The 20,942-nt window shown below is 39.2% G+C and overlaps 1 protein-coding gene across 17 annotated transcripts in view; it reads left to right on the plus strand.

The window, feature by feature from the left end:
• The window catches only part of Csnk1g1 (casein kinase 1, gamma 1), a 137,589-nt gene that overhangs the window by 55,282 nt on the left and 61,365 nt on the right, over positions 1–20,942 (plus strand). For 16 of the 17 annotated variants that reach the window (XM_017595886.3, XM_008766332.4, XM_017595891.3 and 13 more), the window contains 2 exons: positions 9,735–9,775; positions 16,943–17,012. In XM_017595886.3, coding sequence (XP_017451375.1) covers positions 9,735–9,775; positions 16,943–17,012 — 111 coding nt within the window. The remainder of the gene's footprint in view (positions 1–9,734; positions 9,776–16,942; positions 17,013–20,942) is intronic. The other variant, XM_039082079.2, reaches the window with a different exon arrangement.

A 20,942-nucleotide genomic window follows, 5' to 3' on the forward strand; every position in this document is an offset into this window, starting at 1 on the left:
AGGGAAAAAATGAAATAGCCATATTCAAAGCCTAAACATGAATTCTTATATAGAAAAATTAACACAGTTGATTAAAGGACTAAATGCAAAGCCAGAATTTAAACTCTTAGACTACCTAAAGATAAAGCTAGGCATAAAACGGTGTACACTTTTAATTCCATCACTCAGTAGGCAGAAGCAGGTAGCTCTCTGAGTTCCAAGTGTTGCCATGCCTCGCAACAAATAAAAACTTTTTGTGTTACTTAAAAGAATCATCAAGAAAGCAAAGAGCATTATGGCTTGGTTGGTAAAAAGTATTGTTGCTTGAGAGCCATGGTGGAAGAAGAGAACCAATTCCTGAAAGGTATTTTCTGACCTCCACACAACACCATGATATACGTCATCATCGTCATCGTCATCATCATCACCACCACCACTACCACGATTATTAATTATTATTATTAATACCATTATATGTATCATCATCATCACTAGAGGAAGAGGGAGAAGAAGGAGAAGGAGGAGAATGGAATGAAATACTGGCAAATGGAATATCCATTTAAGGGATTTTTAAAAAACATATAAAGAACTCTTTTTAGGTTTTTTTTTTTTTTCTCGGAGCTAGGGCCCGAACCCAGGGCCTTGCGCTTCCTAGGCAAGCACTCTACCACTGAGCTAAATCCCCAACCCAAGAACTCTTTTTAAACTCAACAATAAATTAGAAGACAACCCAGGGGACTGGAGAGATGGCTCAGTGGTTAAGAGCACTGGCTGCTCTTCCAGAGGTCCTGAGTTCAATTCCAAGCAACTACATGGTGGCTCCCAACCATCTGTAATGGGATCTGATGCTCTCTTCTAGCAAGCAGGTGTACATGCAGATACAGCACTCACACATTAAATAAACAAATAAACAAATCTTCAAAAAAAAAAAAGGGAGAAGAAGACAAACCAGATTAAAAATTAGCAAAGCTAAGTGTGGCTGGAGAGACTGTGCAGCACTTAAGAACACATACTTCTCTGCGGACCTAGGTTTAGTTTACTGTATTCATTTTAGGTTGCTCACAGCCTCCTGTAACTCCAGATCCAAAGGCTTCAGTGCCTCTAGTGCAAGCATGTCTGTGTGCACACATACATACACATAATTAAAAGTAAATTTCTTACTTTTGATTGAACAGGGGATTTGAATATACTTTAATTCAGAGGTAAAGGAAGATAAGCACATGAAAAGTGTTCAACTTCTTTAGTCATTGAGGAAATACAGATGAAAACTACTTCTTCAAATCTACCAACTCTGGAAAGAATTAGTGTTTGCTGGAAAGACTAGATAGAGATTATATTGGGAAAGTAAAATGGCACAGCCACTTTTGAAGATAAGTCTGGTAGTTCCTTAAGATATGACAAAATACCTGACATAAGGTATTTATGGAGGGAAAGGGGAAGGGAAAAGCAAAAAAGAAAGACTTTCTTTTAGCTCACAGTTTCAGGGGCCAAAGAGCATTAGTATAGGCTTGATGCCTCAACCCCTGGCTGCCCTGCATATGGCATTTGCTAGAGTTGAAGGAGGTAGGAATTATATGTAACCATCCTTGTATGAGAACTTCAGGTGCTCATGTACACTACTTTCCAAGAATATGCCCTCAATAATCTAGTATCGCAAGCCCCACTTCAAAGCTCCTTTGATCTCCACAAATAACCAAACTTCCAGTACATAGACTTTGCAGGGACAGAGTTAATTATATCATAGCATAGACCAGTGGATCTCAACCTGTGCGTCACAACCCCTTTGGCAAGTCTCTGTCTCCAAAATATATTTACATTATGATTCATAACTAACAAATTTATAGTTATAAAGTAGCAACAAAAAATAATTTTATGATCGAATATCACCACAACATGAGAACTGTATTAAAGAGCTGCAGCATTAAAGAAGTTGAGAATCACTGGCATGGATAAACACATTTTTGTATTATTTATCTGGTTAAATGAACGAGCAGGAGCTGGGGTTGTAACTTAATTTGTAGAGTGCTTGCCTTGCATACTCAGGGCCCAAGTTTTGAGGCCCCAACATGGGCATGATTGCACACACCTGTAATCCCAGCACCCCTGAGCTTTTTATTCATATTTGTTTGGTGGTGGTTGTTGTTGTTGTTGTTTTTGTTGTTATTGTTGTTGCTGTTGTTGTTGTTGTTGTTTAGCAAGTTTTCTTTGTGTAGCCCTAGCTGTCCTTGAACTTGCTATGTAGACCAGGCCGATCTCCAACTGAGATCCACCTGCCCCTGTTGCCAGCCTTTTTTTTTTTTTTTTTTTTTTTTTTTTGAGTGTTTCATTCTTTAGGAAAGTCTTACAAACTAGACTAATCCCTATTCTAAACTTTTTAATCTCAAAATGAAGTAATTGAAACTGATTTTCAATCAGTTTTTTTTTCTTTTTCTTTTTTTTTCGGAGCTGGGGACCGAACCCAGGGCCTTGCGTTTGCTAGGCAAGCGCTCTACCACTGAGCTAAATCCCCAACCCCTTTCAATCAGTTTTTTATAGATAACTTTCTGACCATTAGTTACATGAAAAATATTATAACCACATACATATAAAAAATATATGTCTGAAATAAAAATTTCTCAAAATAATGTCTATTCTTACTAAGTGTTATAAACTATCTTTCTTAAAAATTGTTTTTCTTTAAAGAATGCGTTGGGGCTTAGATATGTTGCTGGGTTATAGAATGATTGATTGCCTATCATGTGTGAGCCCCTGGGTTCATCCCCCAGTGCATCAATCACAGTAAAATGAATGTGCTAAGATGTTTAAAAATAAATCTGTGAAAACCGAGTATACTGGCATATACCTGTCATCATGCCACTTGGGAAGCTGATCCATTAGGATGCACAGTTCCATTCCAATCTGGGATACATAGCAAGTCTTAGAGGACCCTTAGCTACTAAATGAGAGCATGTTTCTAAACAAGTAAAATATTGACAAATATTTTAATGGATTCACTTTATGCCCTACTAATGAAACAAAAGTGTGGGGGAAATAGCATTTTCTGTTGTATTAATAATAAACATGATACATAACACCACCTAAGGTGGGTAATGCTGAAGCTACAATATAGGTTTTATGATATAATTTAAAGTGAAGATTTATCTCAGTTGGCAGAGTGTACATATAAGCTAGATTTTGTAGGCACAGCCTGTAATCTCAGCACTTGGGAGGTAGAGACAGAAGACCAGCCCATCCATCTTTGACAGCATAATGAATTCAGAGCCAGTTTGGGGTCTATGAGACACTATCTCAGAACCTAAGACAAAGACTAGCTGTAGGTCAGCATCAGTGAGGCTCTGGGTTCAATCCCCAGTATTTCCAAAAACAAACATGTAATACTTGGTTTTTTGTTTTTTGGTTTTTTTTGTTAGTGTTTTGGTTTGGTTTTATATGTATGAGTGTTTGGCCTGAATGAGTGTGCCTAGTGCCTGCAAAAGAAGGCATTGAATTTCCCTGGAACCAGCATTATGGATGGCTGTAAGCCATCCTGTTGGTGTTACTGCCAAACCATCTTTCCAGCCCAGTGCTATTATTGATAAGCAAAAATTTTAGATTTATTTTATGAGCGCTCTATCTGCTTATATACCTTTGTGCCAGAAGAGGGCATCAGATCAAATTATAGATGGTTGTGGTTGCTGGGGATTGAACTCAGGACCTCTGGAAGAGCAGTGCTCTTAACTGCTGAGCCATCTCCAGCCCTGAAAAGCAAGTTTTTGAAAATTTGAAATTTGAAAAATTGAAAAATTGGCATATAAATTATCCTTACCATCAACTAATCATTATTTGAGAAATGTTTAACATTGTAATACCAATCTTTCCCTTAATCATCCTGAACAAATAAAGAGACACTCGCTGGCTGGGGCTGGAGGGAGCAGTGGACCAACTGCCCTCTTCATTAAGAAGAATGGTAACTATTCATAAGTATGTAGAAGTATTTACTTATTTCTCCTGCTAATTGCCTTCCTGACTGACTGCCCAGCCGCCCTCCTTTCTCCTCCTTCCCTCCCTCCCTCCTTCCTTTCCATGTCCTTAAAGATTTTAATGTGTGTGTGTGTGTGTGTGTGTGTGTGTGTGTGTGTGTGTGTGTGCGTGCGTGTGTGCGTGCATACGCATGGACACATGCCCCCCCCCCCCCCGGTAAAGACTAGAAAAGATCCTAAACCGGAGTTAGAGGTAGTTGCAAGCCACTCAACATGGATGCTAAGAACTGAACTTTGGTCCTTGCTGTTCTGCTCTTATTTAATGAGCTATCCAGCTTCTGCATCAATCTCTTCTTACTAGATTTTAAGAAATAAAGTTTAGGTAGCAATTTATACATGCACTGCTTTCACTTTAGGGCAGCTAGAAGGATGATTAAACCCTTTATGTTTCCTTAATTGTGACTCTTAACTAAGAGCTACTGGTTCTTTGAAAATTGCTGTGTCTGATTGAAGCTTTCAGTAAATGTAGCTGGTAGGTAGCTTACTGAAACAGGAAGTCTTCCTTCAGATGTTTTGATGTCAGTGTCATATCCAGGCTGCTTCATTGAAAAACTGAGCTTAGATAAAAGTGCTCCAAAACGTGTAAATACTGCAGTTTTTCTGCCATTACAAAAAGTTGAGCCTGTGGATTTTATGCAATGAATACTAAAGCTTTGAGTATCATGCCAGCTCATGGATAGATTTTCAGTTCATTAAACTGCTTTCCTTTTCTCACAGTTATTGAAACATTTGATACATATTTTTAGTTGAAGTAGTTATTAATTTTAAATAGATAGAATTTTGACCCACAATCTTTGTCATTAAATTCTTCCAGTGCAAAATTTCTGAGTACAGTATATTCACTGAGCATATTGACTGAATGATTGGATTTCTAAATGTCTGAATTTCCTATTGACTTATACAATTTTTTAATTATAAACTTTATTTTGCCTGTTGAGTGTAATATGTACCATTGTGTACATGTGGAGATCAAAGGTTTTCATTGTCTCCTTCCAATAAGTGGACTCTAGGAATCTAACTCAAATCATCAGGCTTGGTGTCAATACCTTTACTGAATGAGATGTCTCACCAGCCCCTGCTCAAGTTCATGATGCCTTTGCCCCCTGGCAAAGGAATTGATTTGAACAGCGCTTGGCCCAGGACAATTATCTATCACCTCCAGTGTTCTATAGCTATTAGATAAGAGAATGACATTTATTCAGTTTTGGTATTCTTAGAAAAAGTAAGCAAGCACAAACCAGTTAGCATTTTGCAGTATATCAGCCACCATACCTAATTTTAAGTTTATTATGTTCTCTCAGAAGACATAAGGAACCATCTTTTCTCCCAAATAGGACACCAAGAGGCTCAAGAAACCTCTTTTAAAGGTGGCCAATGATTTTGCTGGGACTATTTACAACAGCATGGATAAATAGAAATTAGCCACATCGCCTGAAGGTCCCAGTTCTGGAGAGCTGCATCACTGTAGTCTTAACTCCTAGTCAGCCTTCTGTCTTTAATGTACTCTCCCACTCTGTTCCCTCAGAGCTGAGGGGAGTGAGGAGAGGGGTCGTGACTGGAATCTCGAGAATATTCACTCTACCTTTCTTCCACCAGAGAATGTTAGCAGCCCTCTTACTATTGCCATGTGTGTAGCTGTCACTGTATTGCTTACTTTTCCTGTTGAGATGACTGGAGACAAGGTATTCTGTAGGTCATAAGAGTCATTCTTCATGATGGCAGATGGTCTTGTCATGTCTGCAGAAAAGAGCTTTACTTCAACACTTAGAAGCTAAGAAGCAATTCATAATCTATCACTTTCTAGTTTAGAGAGAACTGAAGGAACACACACTGATTCCTCTCCTCTCTCTCTCCCACCTCTCCCTCTCCCTCTCTCCCTTTCTCCCTACCCCCCTCCTCCCCCCTTCCCCTACCCCCACTCCTTCCTCACTCTTTGTCCTTCAATATAGGATCTCAAGTAGCCCTTAAACTCAAGAACCTGTTGTCTTTACTCTTTGTGTGCTAGATTAAAGGGGTGGGCTACCACACTTGGCATAAGGACATAACTTTGGCCCTTATTTTCTTATCTCCTATTAAATGTAAACTCTTCAAAATATCTGAGATATAAATTTTATTTGTTTTACTCTTTTTAGAGGGGCTATTACCTCATACTTAAAATAATAATGAAAATTAGATTTATTTAGTACTTTTTAGTTTCCAAAGGACTTTCACATGCTCTATCTCATAATCCTTATAACTCTTCTATGCTAGAAATGTGGTTCTTTAAATAAATGTTCTTCTATGAAAATGTCTTTTTTTCCCCCCTAGTTATAATATAGGGCCAAAATAATACTTTTAAAATATCACTTGATTTTCTCTTAGCATAAGATTATTGGTGATTCTCAGCAAGCAGAAGAATGAAATAAAAACTTATCCATATATTAGTTTCTCATAAAGAGCATACAAGACTGGAGGTTTATCTAGTTGATGGTTCCAAATGCTTTAGACCATAATTTCCTGTGTTTGTTGCTATTGGTTGATATAAGGCAGAACATATGACTAAATTTTATAGTGCAGCAGAGCTGTACACCTCATTGGGTCTGGAAGAAAAAAAAAGCCAAGAGGAGGGGAGGAGGGCAAAGGGGGAAGGGAGGGAAGGAGGGAGGAAGAGGAGGGAAGGAGGGAGGGAGAGGAGGGAAGGGAAGGGAGAAGAGAAGAGAATCCAGGAGCTAGATAGACCGTTGAAAACTATGTCCTGGTGACCAACTTTCTTTCTTTAGGCCCCATTTGCTAGTTTTATCACCTATCAATAGTGCCATCAAATTATGAATCCCCCACTGAGTTAACCCATTGATAAGTCAGCCTCTTCTGATCCAATCACCTTCTAGTACTTGGACCCACCAGCTAGGACTAAGCCAGTTTGGTTCATCTTAGCAAACATCTGTTAATATATATCAGGTACTATATTTGTTATTGATGGAGGCACGCGCGCGCGCGCGTGTGTGCACACACACACACACACACACTTTTGTCCTCAGGAAACACTGCTTCCCTAAGGTAAAAAGAAATATATGTAACATACCTGACATATACCTGTCATCCAGGTCTTAAGAGGCTGAGGCAGGAAGATTGTTATGAGTGCAAGTCTATCCTGGGCTACATTTTGAGACCCTGTCTTCCAGGTAGGTAGGTAGGTAGGTAGATGGACGGACGGATAGATGGACGGATGGCTGGATGGATGGTAGGTAGGTAGGTAGGTAGATAGATAGATAGATTGATTGATTGATTGATTGATTGATTGATTGACCTGCGTTCAATCCCAGCACTAAGGAGGCTAAGGCATGTGGATATCTCTGAGTTCAAAGCTACCCTGGTTTACATAGCTTGGCCAAACTGTAAAGGGATCCCATCTTTAAAAAAAAAAAAAAATGACTGTACAATTTTCTAGAAACTAGGTTTTTATTTGTGTTTTTAAGTTTCTTGAATCTTGTATAAAGCCAATTCCATACCATCCAGGTGAAACCCTATACCCCTTTAAAATTTTGTAAGGAAAAAAATTTTTTCAGGCTGGGGATGGGGATGTAGTTCAGTAGTAGCACAGGTCATGCCTACATGTAGAAGACCCTGAATTCTATCCTCCATACTTGAATACACACACACACACACACACACACACACACCAGGAAATAGCCGTAAACAATCTGATCATGTGACATGCTAGTAGATGTAGAATTTGATATTCTGTGACTGGACTCAGACAATTGGAGAATATGGTCCATAAGAAGTGATAAGAAACCAGAAAGGATCAATGGAGGCAGCCTGTGGATGGCCTTGGATGGCCTTACTCTGCAGTATGTACACATCAGAGAGCATTGTGATAGATCAGGGCCTCTGTGTACTAAATTGCACAACAAATAAGACATGTTATTCTAGGAACCTTGTTTTTTTAACTTGTAGTTTTAAGGGAAAATAATTATATTAAAATGAGCCCAGAGTATTGTAAAAATTAGGTGTCTTTTATTTTTTTTTAAATGCAAGTGTTCAAAGAATTCAAAGGTATCTTTCTTTGGAGATAGGGGAAGGCCTTACTATATAGCTCTGCTTGGTCTGGAACTGCTGATGTATATCAAACTAGCCTTGAACTCACAGAGACCCCCTGCCCTCTGACTTCCCACTCCTAGAGGTTAAAGGTGTGTGTCACCATGCCCTACCTGGATTTTTTTTTTTTTTAAAGCCAGGCATGGCAGCGTGCTCTTTTTTTTTTTTAATATTTATTCATTTTATTATATATAAGTACACTGTTGCTGTCTTCAGACACACCAGAAGAGGGCATCGGATCTCCTTACAGATGGTTGTGAGCAACCATGTGGTTGCTGGGAATTGAACTCAGGACCTCTGGAAGAGCAGTCGGTGCTCTTAACTGCTGAGCCATCTCTCCAGCCCGGATTTTTTTTTTTTAATATAAGAAGTAACCTTTATTCTTCAGTTACTTGACTTTCTGACTTGAAATTTTTGTACCCAAACATACTTTCCTCTGTTTCCCAGAGTCTTCTATGTACTTGTTCATATTTTTGTCTTAGCATCATCACATTATATAATTTATTGGCTGGGTTTTTAGTCACATACACTGGGCTGCATGAGGAGCTAGGGCTCCTCTACATTGGAGAACTGTGTGTGGCTCGTCTTGGATGGATGGAGCTTATCCATGCTGGGTAGTAAGACATTCAGATGCATTCCTTACTTCTGCTTTCCTACTTTTCTAGTTAATTCTTACGCTGCCTCATACATAATGGTTCTGATTATGTGATCTGGTTATAGATCTGATTATGTGATCACTCTACCTCCAAATCTTCTGTTTTCAACTTTGAGTGGTATAAGGTTTCCCTAGTACAGCTCTAACCTTCTCCAGTTCTTGCTTTACCTACTCCATGGCAGTCTTCATCCTTCCCTGATGTGCACTAAACTTTATGACTGGACCACTTTGACGTCTTCTGCTTTATGCTCGTTTGCTTTTGCAGTTTCCTCTTCCTGAAATGATCTTACCCAGTCTTCAGCTCTTAAAATACTGCTTGCTCTTTGAGAATTTTGTGGAGGAGGGAGGTCAAAGGGAGAAAACTGAATTCCTGAGACTTCCACCCTGACTCTTCTGTCACCTACAGTAATTATTTTCCCTTTTTGTTCACAGTGGTATCCAGGTTTATTCCTTTGCTGAACATGCCTACCACCTTCACTTTAGTCATCTCTTGTTTCCTTCTCTACATCCCTGATCTGTGTTTAATTTTTTTCTAGAGATAGAAGGAGGTTTGAGACAAAAGCTCATGTAGTCCAGGTTGACCTTAAACTCAACATGTATGGAACATGTAGCGAAGGATGACCTTGGATCCCTGGTTTTCCTTCCTCCAACCTTCAAGTTTAAATTTCTATCTTTAAAATTGTAGCATTTCTTCTCAGTTGACTTAATGCCATAATAACTGAGAAATAATAAGGTTCCAGTATGTGGAGGGCATAAAGGAGAGAGGAGGGGGTAGATTTGGTTGGTTTTCTCCTTTTTTAAAACAAAGCAAAACAGTCTCTTATGTAGCTTGCATTTTTAGATTCTCCAGCTGTTTTCTGTCCTAGCCCTGCTGCTCCTCATTACCTCTGTTTAGACTTTCACTTAGCTCTGACTTCCTGTGCTGAGCCCACTTAGAAAATCCACCTTTCCCATGACCTTCTACGCTAACATCACTGAATATATACATTCTCTTTTTCCCTTAGGTAAAAATCTCTACACCAATGAATATGTAGCCATTAAACTGGTGAGTAGAATGTGTGTGTCATGGTCTATGTGTTTGGTGTTTTCATTGCTAATGTCTCCTTACAGGAAGTTATTGTAGGCGTTCACAATAGTGCTGCTATTTTTACTGTACATATGATGTCAGATAGCCATTTTCTCTCTATTAGGATGTTATGATGATAAATCAGTATATACTATGTAATGTCGTATAAATAGTATACTAAATGAAGTACTAGCCAAGATGTGTCAAAAGTTAATTGATTAAAAAATAGCTGAAAGAGCAAGTAATTCTCTGGACTCTCTCATGGTTCCATGGTTCCAACTTGATACCTAATATTGTCACTGTTTTTAGATTTATTTGATGAGGGTGGATGTTTTGACTGTGTGTGTGTATGTGCGCGCACACATGCATGTGTGCATGTCTGGTCTCTATAGAGGCTGGAAGAGGGTGTTCCTGTCCCCTGAAACTGAAGGTAATGGGTGGTTGTGAATTCTGCTGTTGATGCTGAGAATTGAACCTGTGTTATCTGCAAGAGTAACAAGTACTCTCTAAAGCGCTGAGCATTTCTCTGGAGCCTCTTGACACCTATTTTTTTTAAATGTAAGTTATTAATATATTTAATAAGAAAAAGAAATCTGACCATTGATGCTTTAAAGAAGTGCTTCTCAACCTTCCTAATATGTGAGCCTTTAATACAATTCCTCATTTTGTGGTGACCCCGACAATAAAATTATTTTTATTGCTACTTCCTAATTATAATTTTGCTTTCATTATAAATCATAATGTAAATAATTTGGGAATTAGAGGATTGCCAAAGGGGTTGAGACACCCAAGTTTAGAACCACCACTTTAAAAAACTGTCTAGACAGATATAGCTGGCACATGTTTTTCAGCACATGGTTTTTTGTTTGTTTGGTTTTTGGTTGGTTGGTTGGTTTTTGTTTTTCTAGAAAAGATTTCCTTGTATAACAGCCCTGGAACTTGCATTGTAGATCAGGCTACCGTTGAGCTCACAGAGTGCTAGGAATAAAGGCTTGAGCCACCACACCTGGTTTCTGCACATACTTTTAATTTCAGCATTTGAAAGAATGAGGAGTTCAGTGTCATCCTCAGGTACATATTAAGTTTGGGTTTAAGGCAGAAAGTAGATCGCTGTGTGTTAGAGGCCTCCCTAGTCTTCATAGTTGCAGTACAGCCAGGGCTACAAAGTGAGAGCCTTTCTCAAAAACAAAACAAAACAAAAACTGTTAAACTGGTTAAAGTGGTACATTTCTTTATCTTCAAGGATTGGAGGGCAAAGGCAAAAGATCAGGAACTTACTATCTTTGTAAGATGTATAACTAGTTAAAGGGTAGCCTGTGCATTGAGACTCACAAGAAACAAACAAAATTCCCACAAAACATCCTCTCCTGTTCTGATTGATTAGGCAGTCTTCTTATTGTCTTCAGCTTGGCAGTTTATGGGGTTGTTAGGATTCTTTTTTGGAAGAGTTGGTGTTGCCAGGTTCGTTTCTCTACTAAGGAGAGAACAGGTACTGGCATTTAAAACAAGAGGCTTCTCTGAAACTCTTCTGACTCTGTTCCTTTTTTGAGCTGTTTCATGTAACTCTACCTGAGGAGCACAGTGAAATCCTGACCCTCCCCCTCCCTTTTTTTTATTCTTGCTGAGACAGGATCTCACTTTGTAGCCCTGGCTGGCCCAGTTCTCAGTGGGTAGCCTGGTGGCCATAAATGTGTAACAACTCTTGTGCAGAAGCACCTTTAGGACTGGGATTCAGGCAACTCCACTTGCGTTGCTTGTCTTCAACCTACAGTTCTTGGTGGAGAAACTAGAACAGGACTTGCCTTCTAAGGTGGGCGAGTGAGGGGTCAACTGCCGGTTCTTCTGTAGGGGAAGAGTTCTGGACTGTGTTCTCTAATGCGTTTGCCTTTTGACTTTCTGTTTCACACAGACTGCTCTTTAGTTATCTGAGGCCGCTTAACAGGAAAAAAAGAGTCAATATAACACTCAAAGCCAAGAGTGTCCGCGCTTACTCACCCGTAACCCAGCACTAAAGCAGTGCTGTTGTAAGTTTGAGGCCAACCTGGGCTATGTAGTAAGTATAGTGAGACCCAGTTTCAATACACACACACACACACCACCACCACCACCACAACAACAACAAAGAAAATGAAAACAATATAAAAACTTGTCCTTTTAAAACTCTGTGTTCCTACTGTACACTTGACATTGTCCCTATATTTTTCTCAAGGCTTCTTTTGAGACATTCTGTCTTGAGTTTTTCTGTCAAGTTCATACCACTTTGACCTATATAGAGATGTCTCTATAACATTTTATTAATGTCATTGGCAGACATTTCACTGTCCCTTCATTTCCTTTTATGAAGCTTTATTCTTCTTTGTATTACCAAAAAGAAAGTAGAATTAGGGACTAGGGTTATAGCTCAGAGATAGAGTGCATACTTAACATGAGCGGGGTCCTAGATTCAAAGGAAGATTGAAGAAGGTAGGAGAGTATGAAGTGAGAAATCATGTAGAGTATAACAGTTCCATCTGTACATCTCATCCCTTTCTGTAACAATAGTAATTGGTCTCCTTTCATTGTAAACAATGTTTTTGTAAAGTAGCAAGATCCTATAAGACAGCCCCATCTGTCATTGGTCTAGGATTTCAGGCAGGCCATGATTCTGCAGATGGCCAGCTCTCTGTTCACAGGCAGTCACATCTGCCACAGAATTGCAAGAAATGTTGTACTACTGTTGTTGTTGTTGTTGTTGTTGTTGTTGTTGTTGTTGTTGTTGTTTTTAAAAAACATGTTTCTCTGTGGAATCCTGGCTGTCCTGGAGCTCAGTCTATAGGTTAGGTTGACCTTGAACTAAGAGATCTGCCTGCCTCTGCCTCCAGAATATGTGCTACCACCACAAGTCTGATACTGCCGATGAAATTCTACTTTGTTTAGATTTTCATTGTGGCTCTTGCCCTTTAAGTTTTTAAGAACTTTTAAGGGTTCACAAAATAGGGCCAGTGGGACAGCTCAGAAAGTAAATGTTCTTGCCGTGCAGTCTAGACAACCTGAGTTCAATACCCTGAACCTGTATAATTGTGCAAGGATGTCGTCCAACAGTAACTCCCCAAAGTTGTCTTCCCTCCCTGACTCCCTCCCCACCCCCCCTCATTCACCTCCCACCCCCCTACCCCCCACACACTATGGCTCTTGGACCCCTCCCTTATACACACATAATAATGAAGGAGAAGGAAAGAAGAGATAATTGAAGACTGTTTAAAAATATGCAATGTAGGAGCTAGAGAAGTATCTGAACAGTATAAAAAGCACTTGCTGTTCCGAGCACCCACATCAGGTTGTTCACAGCTTCCTTGACCTTCAGTTGTGTGGGATCCAGCTTCTTCTTCTGCCCTTCATGGGCAACACAGACATGCAAACACATGAGTCAAAAGGAGGTAGATCTTAAAGCATATACAAAATAACCAGGCACGGTGACTCCCATCTGTGATTTCACTTGGGAGGTGAAGCAGAAGTATCATAAAAAAGTTCTAGGTCAGCCTGGGTTATAGAATGAGATATTATCAAAAAACAAAACAAGAGGCTAGAGAGATGACTCAGCGGTTAAGAGCACTAGCTGATCTTCTAGAAGTCCTGAGTTCAAATCCCAGCAACCACATGGTGGCTCACAACCATCTTTAATGGGATCTGATGCCCTCTTCTGGTGTGTCTGAAGACAGCTATGATGTACTCACATACATAAAATAAGTAAATAATTCTTTAAAACAAACAAAAATGGGTGTCTGTCTCATGGCTGCAGTCCCAGTACTCAAGATGAAAATCTGGAAATGAAGGTCATCCTCAGCTGCTTACCAAGTTCAAGGCTAGCCTAAGCTACACAAGATCCTGTCTCAAAAAAAGGTATATGAGTGCATACATATACATACATTCAGTAGGCTGAGTTTTTCCTTTTATTCATTAGACCTAGAAAGGGTTAGAAGTAAGATAAAAGCTCATCTGTTGCTCATCTTGCTACTTTTCTTTAAGGCTGTTTGTATGTTTGGAGGGCTTTATATTCTTTCTTTCCTTCCTTCTTTCTTTCTTTCTTTCTTTCTTTCTTTCTTTCTTTCTTTCTTTCTTTCTTTCTTTCTTTTCTTCTTTTCGGAGCTGGGGACCAAACCCAGGGCCTTGCGCTTGCTAGGCAAGCGCTCTACCACTGAGCTAAATCCCCAACCCCAGGGCTTTATATTCTTAATGCTTCCAGATTAGGTCCTGAAGCCATATTTGCTTGAGTAGGCTTCAGCCGTGCACGTCCTGTGATTAACAAAACAAAACAAAACAAAACAAAATATATACCTTGTGTAAATACGTGTGAGGTAGAAGCATGCTCTCAACACTGGGATTCTGTGAAGATTAGTTGTCATTTATTTTCTTTATTAACCAAGTTATCAAAGATTATGTTGAGTATTTTCTGTTAAGGTTTCTAGCTTGACATTCAAGTAAAGATCCTCCGGTGTGAAGCCGCCCCTTGTGTTTTTCTTTTCTCTCAAGCTCAGCTCTGGAGGCAGGCAGTGCTCTTCCGCTCTGCACTCGTCTCTTGCTCTCTGTTTTTCATGAAATTATTGCTGGTGATTTTGCTATTAGACACATTCTGTAACTAGTTACTTTATTGGTGATAAAGTAGATGACCTGCCACCAAATGAAGAATGGTCCTTCTGTCTGAAGCATGCAGGAAAGCAACTATCATGTTATCAGTATTATGTGCTTTTCTCTTAGCTTTGATGACCTCAGGAAGCACAAAGGTCAAAGCCAGTTACTGTTGAGTGCTGTGAGTTCTTGAGTGGAATTCCTTGAGAGTATAAAATACTCAATATCCAAACTTAGCTTAAACTTTTCTTAAAAGAAAAGATGAATGAATTAGGTAATTTGGAAGAAACTTCAGAGTTCTGTGATTTATAGATTCTATGTCCTAAGAAAATATAGATTTTTTTGTTAGATAACAATTTTTTGTATATTTTGAAATAGAAGATAGGTTTTTAGATGTTGATACTACTTTTGCAGTTTTAGCACTTTGCAAAAGTATGATAAATGTTTGAGGATCTGGGATGTAGCTCAGTTGGTAGAATGCTTATCTAACATGCATGAAGTCCTGATTCCCCTGTACCACAGAAAACCAATTGTGGTGGCACAAGCTTATAATCTATACCAAAAAGTAGAAATGATTGACTATAACATTTTCCATTGCACCATTCTGTTTGTTTGTTTGTTTGTTTGTTTGTTTGTTTGTTTTTTGAGATGATCTCTGAAGTAGTTTAAGCTTGTTTCAAACTTAGTATGTAGCCAGGGATAACCTTGAACTCCTGATCTTCCTGATTCCAATTCCCAAGAGCTGTGAAAGTGGAAGTGCTAGCAGCTGCAGCATTTTAAATAAAGGCTAGTTTTCCCATAGTAATGATTCATCAGCCCTGTCTTTCAGCTTTGATAGTAGGCATCCTAGTTGAGTTCAAGAAGTTTTGGTTGTGGAGCTGGAAAGATGGCTTAGTGGTTAAGAACACTGACTGCTCTTCCAGAGGTCCTGGGTTCAATTCCCAGCAACCACATGGTGGCTCACAGCCATCTGTAATGGGATCTGATGCTCTCTTCTGGTGTGTCTACAGACAGCTACAGTGTACTTACAAATAAATAAATCTTAAAAAAAAAAAAGAAGAAGAAGATTGGGTTGTGGTGGTTGTTTTAGTTTTGTTTTTTAGTAAGGCTCTTGTTCTGTAGCCTAGGCTGCCCTTTATGTAGTCAACCATTTCCTCAAACCAAGACCCTCCTTCCTCATCATCTTAAATACTAACATTATAAAGATTATAAACATGCTTGGCTTGATGACTAGTTTTGGTTGGTTAACAGTTAGTTTGTGTGTGTGTGTGTGTGTGTGTGTGTGTGTGTGAGAGAGAGAGAGAGAGAGAGAGAGAGAGAGAGAGAGAGGTTCCATATGTATATATGAATATGGCATAATCTATTATTTTATCCAATTAATACATATTAATAAAACCTTAAAAACCTCCTTCCTAAATAAGAAAGGTAATTACAGTTACTGAAAATTAAACACATAAAAGCAGGTATGGTGGTGTATGTCATAATCTCATCACTAAGGCAGAGGCAGGTGGATCTCTGTGAGTTCAAGGACAGCCAGGACTGCATAGAAAGACCTTGACTTAAACAAATAAAAAAGTGAACACTATATTAATCAAAGTTACTCATTTATGTTGCATTTACAGTCTTTAATTCTTGCAAAATTAAGCAAAAATACACATATGAATGTTTGTAACATTGTTCATAATGTTGAAAGCTCAGAACAATAAATATGTCCATACTCAAGAGTGTATTCCAACCAGTAGAACTGTCAATACTTCACACACATAGTAAACAGCAAATATAATCAGATCTCCTTCTTATAAAATGATCTGTATAATAGATACAGATAAGTGCTTGGAGCCAGGCATTGTGGTACACACCTCTGATCCTAGCACCTGAGACACTTAGACAGATTTGCAAGTTTGATGAGGCCAGCCTGGACTCCATAGAGAATTCAAAGTACATAGACTCAAAAAAAATTACATTCCCCCCCCCCCCAAATTTACCAAAGCTTTAATAATGGCTATCTGAGATAATAGATCCTCAGATTACTTTTTCTTTCTTCTTAATTTTTGTGTAATTGAACATGTGTTTAAGCATGTGCTAATTTTTCAAACTGCTTACCACCCAGAGTTCATAATAGCACAAGCAAGAAATATCCACTGTGTTTTGATGTCTAAACCAGGCACAATAGTGCACAACTGTAATCCTAGCTGGAGGATTGAGATTTTGAAGTTATCCTGCCTAAATACACATTGATTTATTGGCACAGAGGAAAAGAAGGTAGACTGAGAGAGCACCTTTTATTTATGAGTCTTTCATGCCAAGTGATGGCTCATGGAGAGTTTGCCTGCATGACTGAGAGAGGTGTTGCATATAATCTAGTTCATCTTCTTTAGCTGCATTTCCACAAACAACTGTGGTAAGAACAGACTGTCATGTGGAGATTCTCTGAGAAACATTAAAGGATCTTTGCTCTCTTCATGGTGAAAATCTAAGGCTGGGAAAAAAGCTTGTTTATTGAAATCTGATCACAGTTTTTTTTTCCCCCTTGGATTTCAGGAACCAATAAAATCACGTGCTCCACAACTTCATTTAGAGTACAGGTTTTATAAACAGCTCGGCAGTGCAGGTAAGTCCCTTTATTTTTCTCCCTTTATTTAATATAGAACTTAGTTGGATACCCTAAAGTCACTTTGTCTGGTTTGCCTCCTTTACTAGACCATTTATCTTCCCTGTTTATTGGATAGGTTGTAAACATGGCCAACCAAAGGCTGTTTGCTCACTGGTTCCTGGAGCTTTAATTGAGGGGACTGTTAGCGTGTGACCCTGCCACAGGTCAACCCTTAAATGCTATGGGTTGAAACCTGCTTAAAACACCACATGCTATGGGGATTTGGGATTTGTCTCTTTCCTGACTTTATATATGTGGTGGGGGTCGGGGGAAGGATGGGTCACTTGTATGCTATGCTTTAGTGCTTTGATTGAGATAAATTCTAAAATATAGCACTTTGGTTTTATTAATTGTTTTCTTCATTTACAAGAGCCATTCATGGGCTGGAGAGATAGCTCAGCAGTTAAGAGCCCCAGCTGCTTTTCCAGAGGCCCTCCCCAGTTTTGATTTCCCATACCCACTTGGTGGCTCACAACCATCTGTAACTCCAGTTCTAGGGGATCCCTCATCCTCTTCTGCTTTCTCAGGCACCAGGCACACACATAGTGCACAGACATATGTGCAGGCAAAATATCCATACATATAAAAATAAAGTTAATTTTTTAAAGATTGCACCTGAAAACTAAATTCTCAGGGTATGTGAATAACTTGAGATTGGTTTTTCTAGCCTGAGAATAGAATTGATGGAATCTTGTTGGTTTGTTTGTTTATTTGTTTATAAATAAGTAGCTATACATATTTATTTCTATATATAGGTAGACCATATATATTGAAAAAAGAAGTGAGTTTACAAAAGTACTTTAATTATCATTGGGGGCTTCTGGATCTTTCTAATTACTCTGTTGGTTTTGTCCATATGAGAAAATTAGATCTCTACATGCCAAACATGATTATTATTAGCCCTTCTCCCTGACTTAGCACTCTTTCTTCCTGTCCTTGCTTCTTTTCTGACATTTTTATATTATTTTCTAATAACATTACAACATGTAACCATCATAATTATGATTTAAAAATTATTAAATTTGATATCATTTTTTAAAATCGACTATCTTTTGAACCTCTTACACAGTCTCAAAGGACACTGAGGCCATGTTTGTTGTTTATAGCCCAAGCTAGCCAAGATTCCTGATGCTCCTAAGTGCTGGGATTCTAGGTGTGCACCCCCTGATCATCAGTTCCTGCATTGGATGTTCTCCCTAGTTTGCTAATATTGGTTTGGTCTAATTTGATTTGCCTTGGTTGAGGTAGGATTTTACATTGTCACCACAACTGGCTTTGAACTTTACTGTGTAGAGTTCTGGACTGGAACTCACAGTGGTTCTTCTGCCTTAGCCTCCCAAGTACTAGGAATACAGTTGGGAACTGTAACAGCTGGCTCACGGTGTTGTGAGTTTCAAATTTTTCAGAGTGATAACTGTCTTAGCCTAGTTATGAAAAACACATTTATACACATCAAATAATTCTATCACATAGGTTAAAATATGCCTGATCCAAACGAGCAGATGTTTGAGCAGCCTGGGCAAGTGACCAGGCCAATTTCCAATATTTCTTCTGTAAGTCCTTCCAGATAAAGCCACCATAGCAGGCCATTCTTATCTTTTTAATATAAAGCCACACACAGTGGTGCATATCTTTCAGCCTAGCAATATGGGAGTCTAAGATAGAAGGATCACTTGAACCCAACAGTTTTAAGGCCACAGCACCTGAAAACACTAAACAAAGCTAACATACAGGTCGGTGGTAGAGCAAATACCTGATATGTGCAAGGCCCTGAGTTCATCTCTGGGGAAAATTCTTTATATGAGAATAAAATCTGTGCCGTTGGATTTATGCTCTTCATAAACACTGCAGTCTAGAGGTTTGGATATTCTCTGTAAAGAAATGTTACACAGAAAGCAGAAGAGGAAGTGGGGGTTTCAAGAATTGCATATTGCTTAAGGCAGCCCTGAGGTGTGTGTGGGTCATTGCTACCAGTGAGAATAGGAGGGATGTTGTTCCTTCACTCCTTCCTGCTCTGCCACTTCCACCCCTTTCTACATCAGTCGTTGCATTGGATGTTCACATATAGTGGGTCTTCCAGATATCATTCTTACCCTCGGAAACAGTGCCTTAGTCTCCAAAACTAAATTGAATGCTACTTTTCCATGTCCAACTCACTGTCTGAAGACTGTTAGTGCTTTTTATCCCAGCGTCATCTGAAAGTTACATCTACATGCCGTGTGTGTGAGTGTGTGTGTGTGTGAGAGAGAGAGAGACAGAGACAGAGACAGAGAGACTTGATGGTGTTTTATGTCTTCCTTTATTGCTCTTCACCTTATTTTTTTTTTTATACTATCTCAGTAAACCTCACCATTTTTGTCAGGCTAACTAGCCAGTGAGTTCCCTATTGCTAGAGTTACAGACAAGTACTTTTTTCCACTGAGCCATCTTTGCAGGGTTATCTTCATTTTCTGTGAAATCCAGTGGTAGTTTCTCTCTCTCTCTCTCTCTCTCTCTCTCTCTCTCTCTCTCTCTCTCTCTCTCTCTCTCTCTTAGCTTGCATATTGTCTTTTTTCTTTTCCAGGATTAATTTTATGTGTATGGTTGTTTTACCTGCATGTATATGTATATACCTTGTACATGCCTGGTGCCAGAAAAAGGTGTCAAGTTTCTGGGAAGTGGAGTTACTGACAGTTTGTAGGCTGCTATGTAAGTGTTGGGAATCTAGCGTGGGTCTTCTGAAAGAGCAGACAGTACTCTAAACTGCTGGACCATCTCTCCATCCTCGTTCTCTTGTCCTCTCCCCTTCCCTCTTTTTCTCTTCCCTCCCTCCCTTCCTCCTTCCTTCTTTCTTTCTTTCTTTCTTTCTTTCTTTCTTTCTTTCTTTTCCCCTTTCTTTCTTTCTTTCTTTCTTTCTTTCTTTCTTTCTTTCTTTCTTTCTTTCTTTGGTTATGGTAGATTGGTTTTGACAGTGTCTTACTGTGTATCCCAGGCTAGCCTTGAACTTTTCTCTGTATCTCAGGCTGTTCTTGAACTGGAAATCTTTCTGTCAACCTCCTATGTATTGGGGTGGCAAGTGAACAGCTCTGCCTAGCTTTATCCACCATTCTTCACTGGAGTTCATGTTGTCTTAATATTCTTGTCTTAACTAAGTAGCAGACATTTCCAAGATGAGGAGAACTTTGGTGATATTTGAATTTACTCTAGAGCAGAGCAGTGCTTCTCAACCTTCCTAATGCAACAACCCTTTAATACAGTTCTTCATGTTGTGGTGATCCAACCGTAGAATTATTTCATTGCTATTTCATAACTGTAATTTTGTACGGTTATGCATTGTAATGTAAATATCTTATGTGTGGGGTTGTGGATGAGACAGGGTTTCTCCGCGCAGCCCTGGCTATCCTGGAACTCACTAGGCTAGCCTCAGACTCAGAGATCTGTCTACCATAAATGTGTTAAGCATAAGCAGTTGTGATTCTTTAGTAGCTAGGTGTGAGAAGCCAAAGCACATATGCTACTGTGTTCAGAATAAAGGTGTTGTGCAGCCTTATAGACAAACCCTTTCTTATCAGAGGCATGGAAGGAGCAACCACGTGGTCAGCATTGTGCTCACCAGTGCTTTGCTATTACTCATCACAGGCCTGTGACTGTGAAATATTAGGGCTTCTCTGTGTAGCCCTGGCTGTCCTGGGAGCTTGCTGTATAGACCAGGCTGGTTTTGAAGTCACAGAGTTCCTGCCTTTGCCTCCTGAGTACTGGAAATTAAAGGCATGTTCTACCACCACTCACTTGGGTATCTTAAGAAGGAAGACTTTAAATTTTCTCTGGTTCTTTTATTTTATTTTTAAAGTGTACATGTCCCTCCTAAGGGCTGGGATTGAACACAGATACCATACCCACCTAGTATTT

Source organism: Rattus norvegicus, chromosome 8 (genome assembly GCF_036323735.1).
Source record: "Rattus norvegicus strain BN/NHsdMcwi chromosome 8, GRCr8, whole genome shotgun sequence".
Lineage (NCBI taxonomy): Eukaryota > Metazoa > Chordata > Mammalia > Rodentia > Muridae > Rattus > Rattus norvegicus.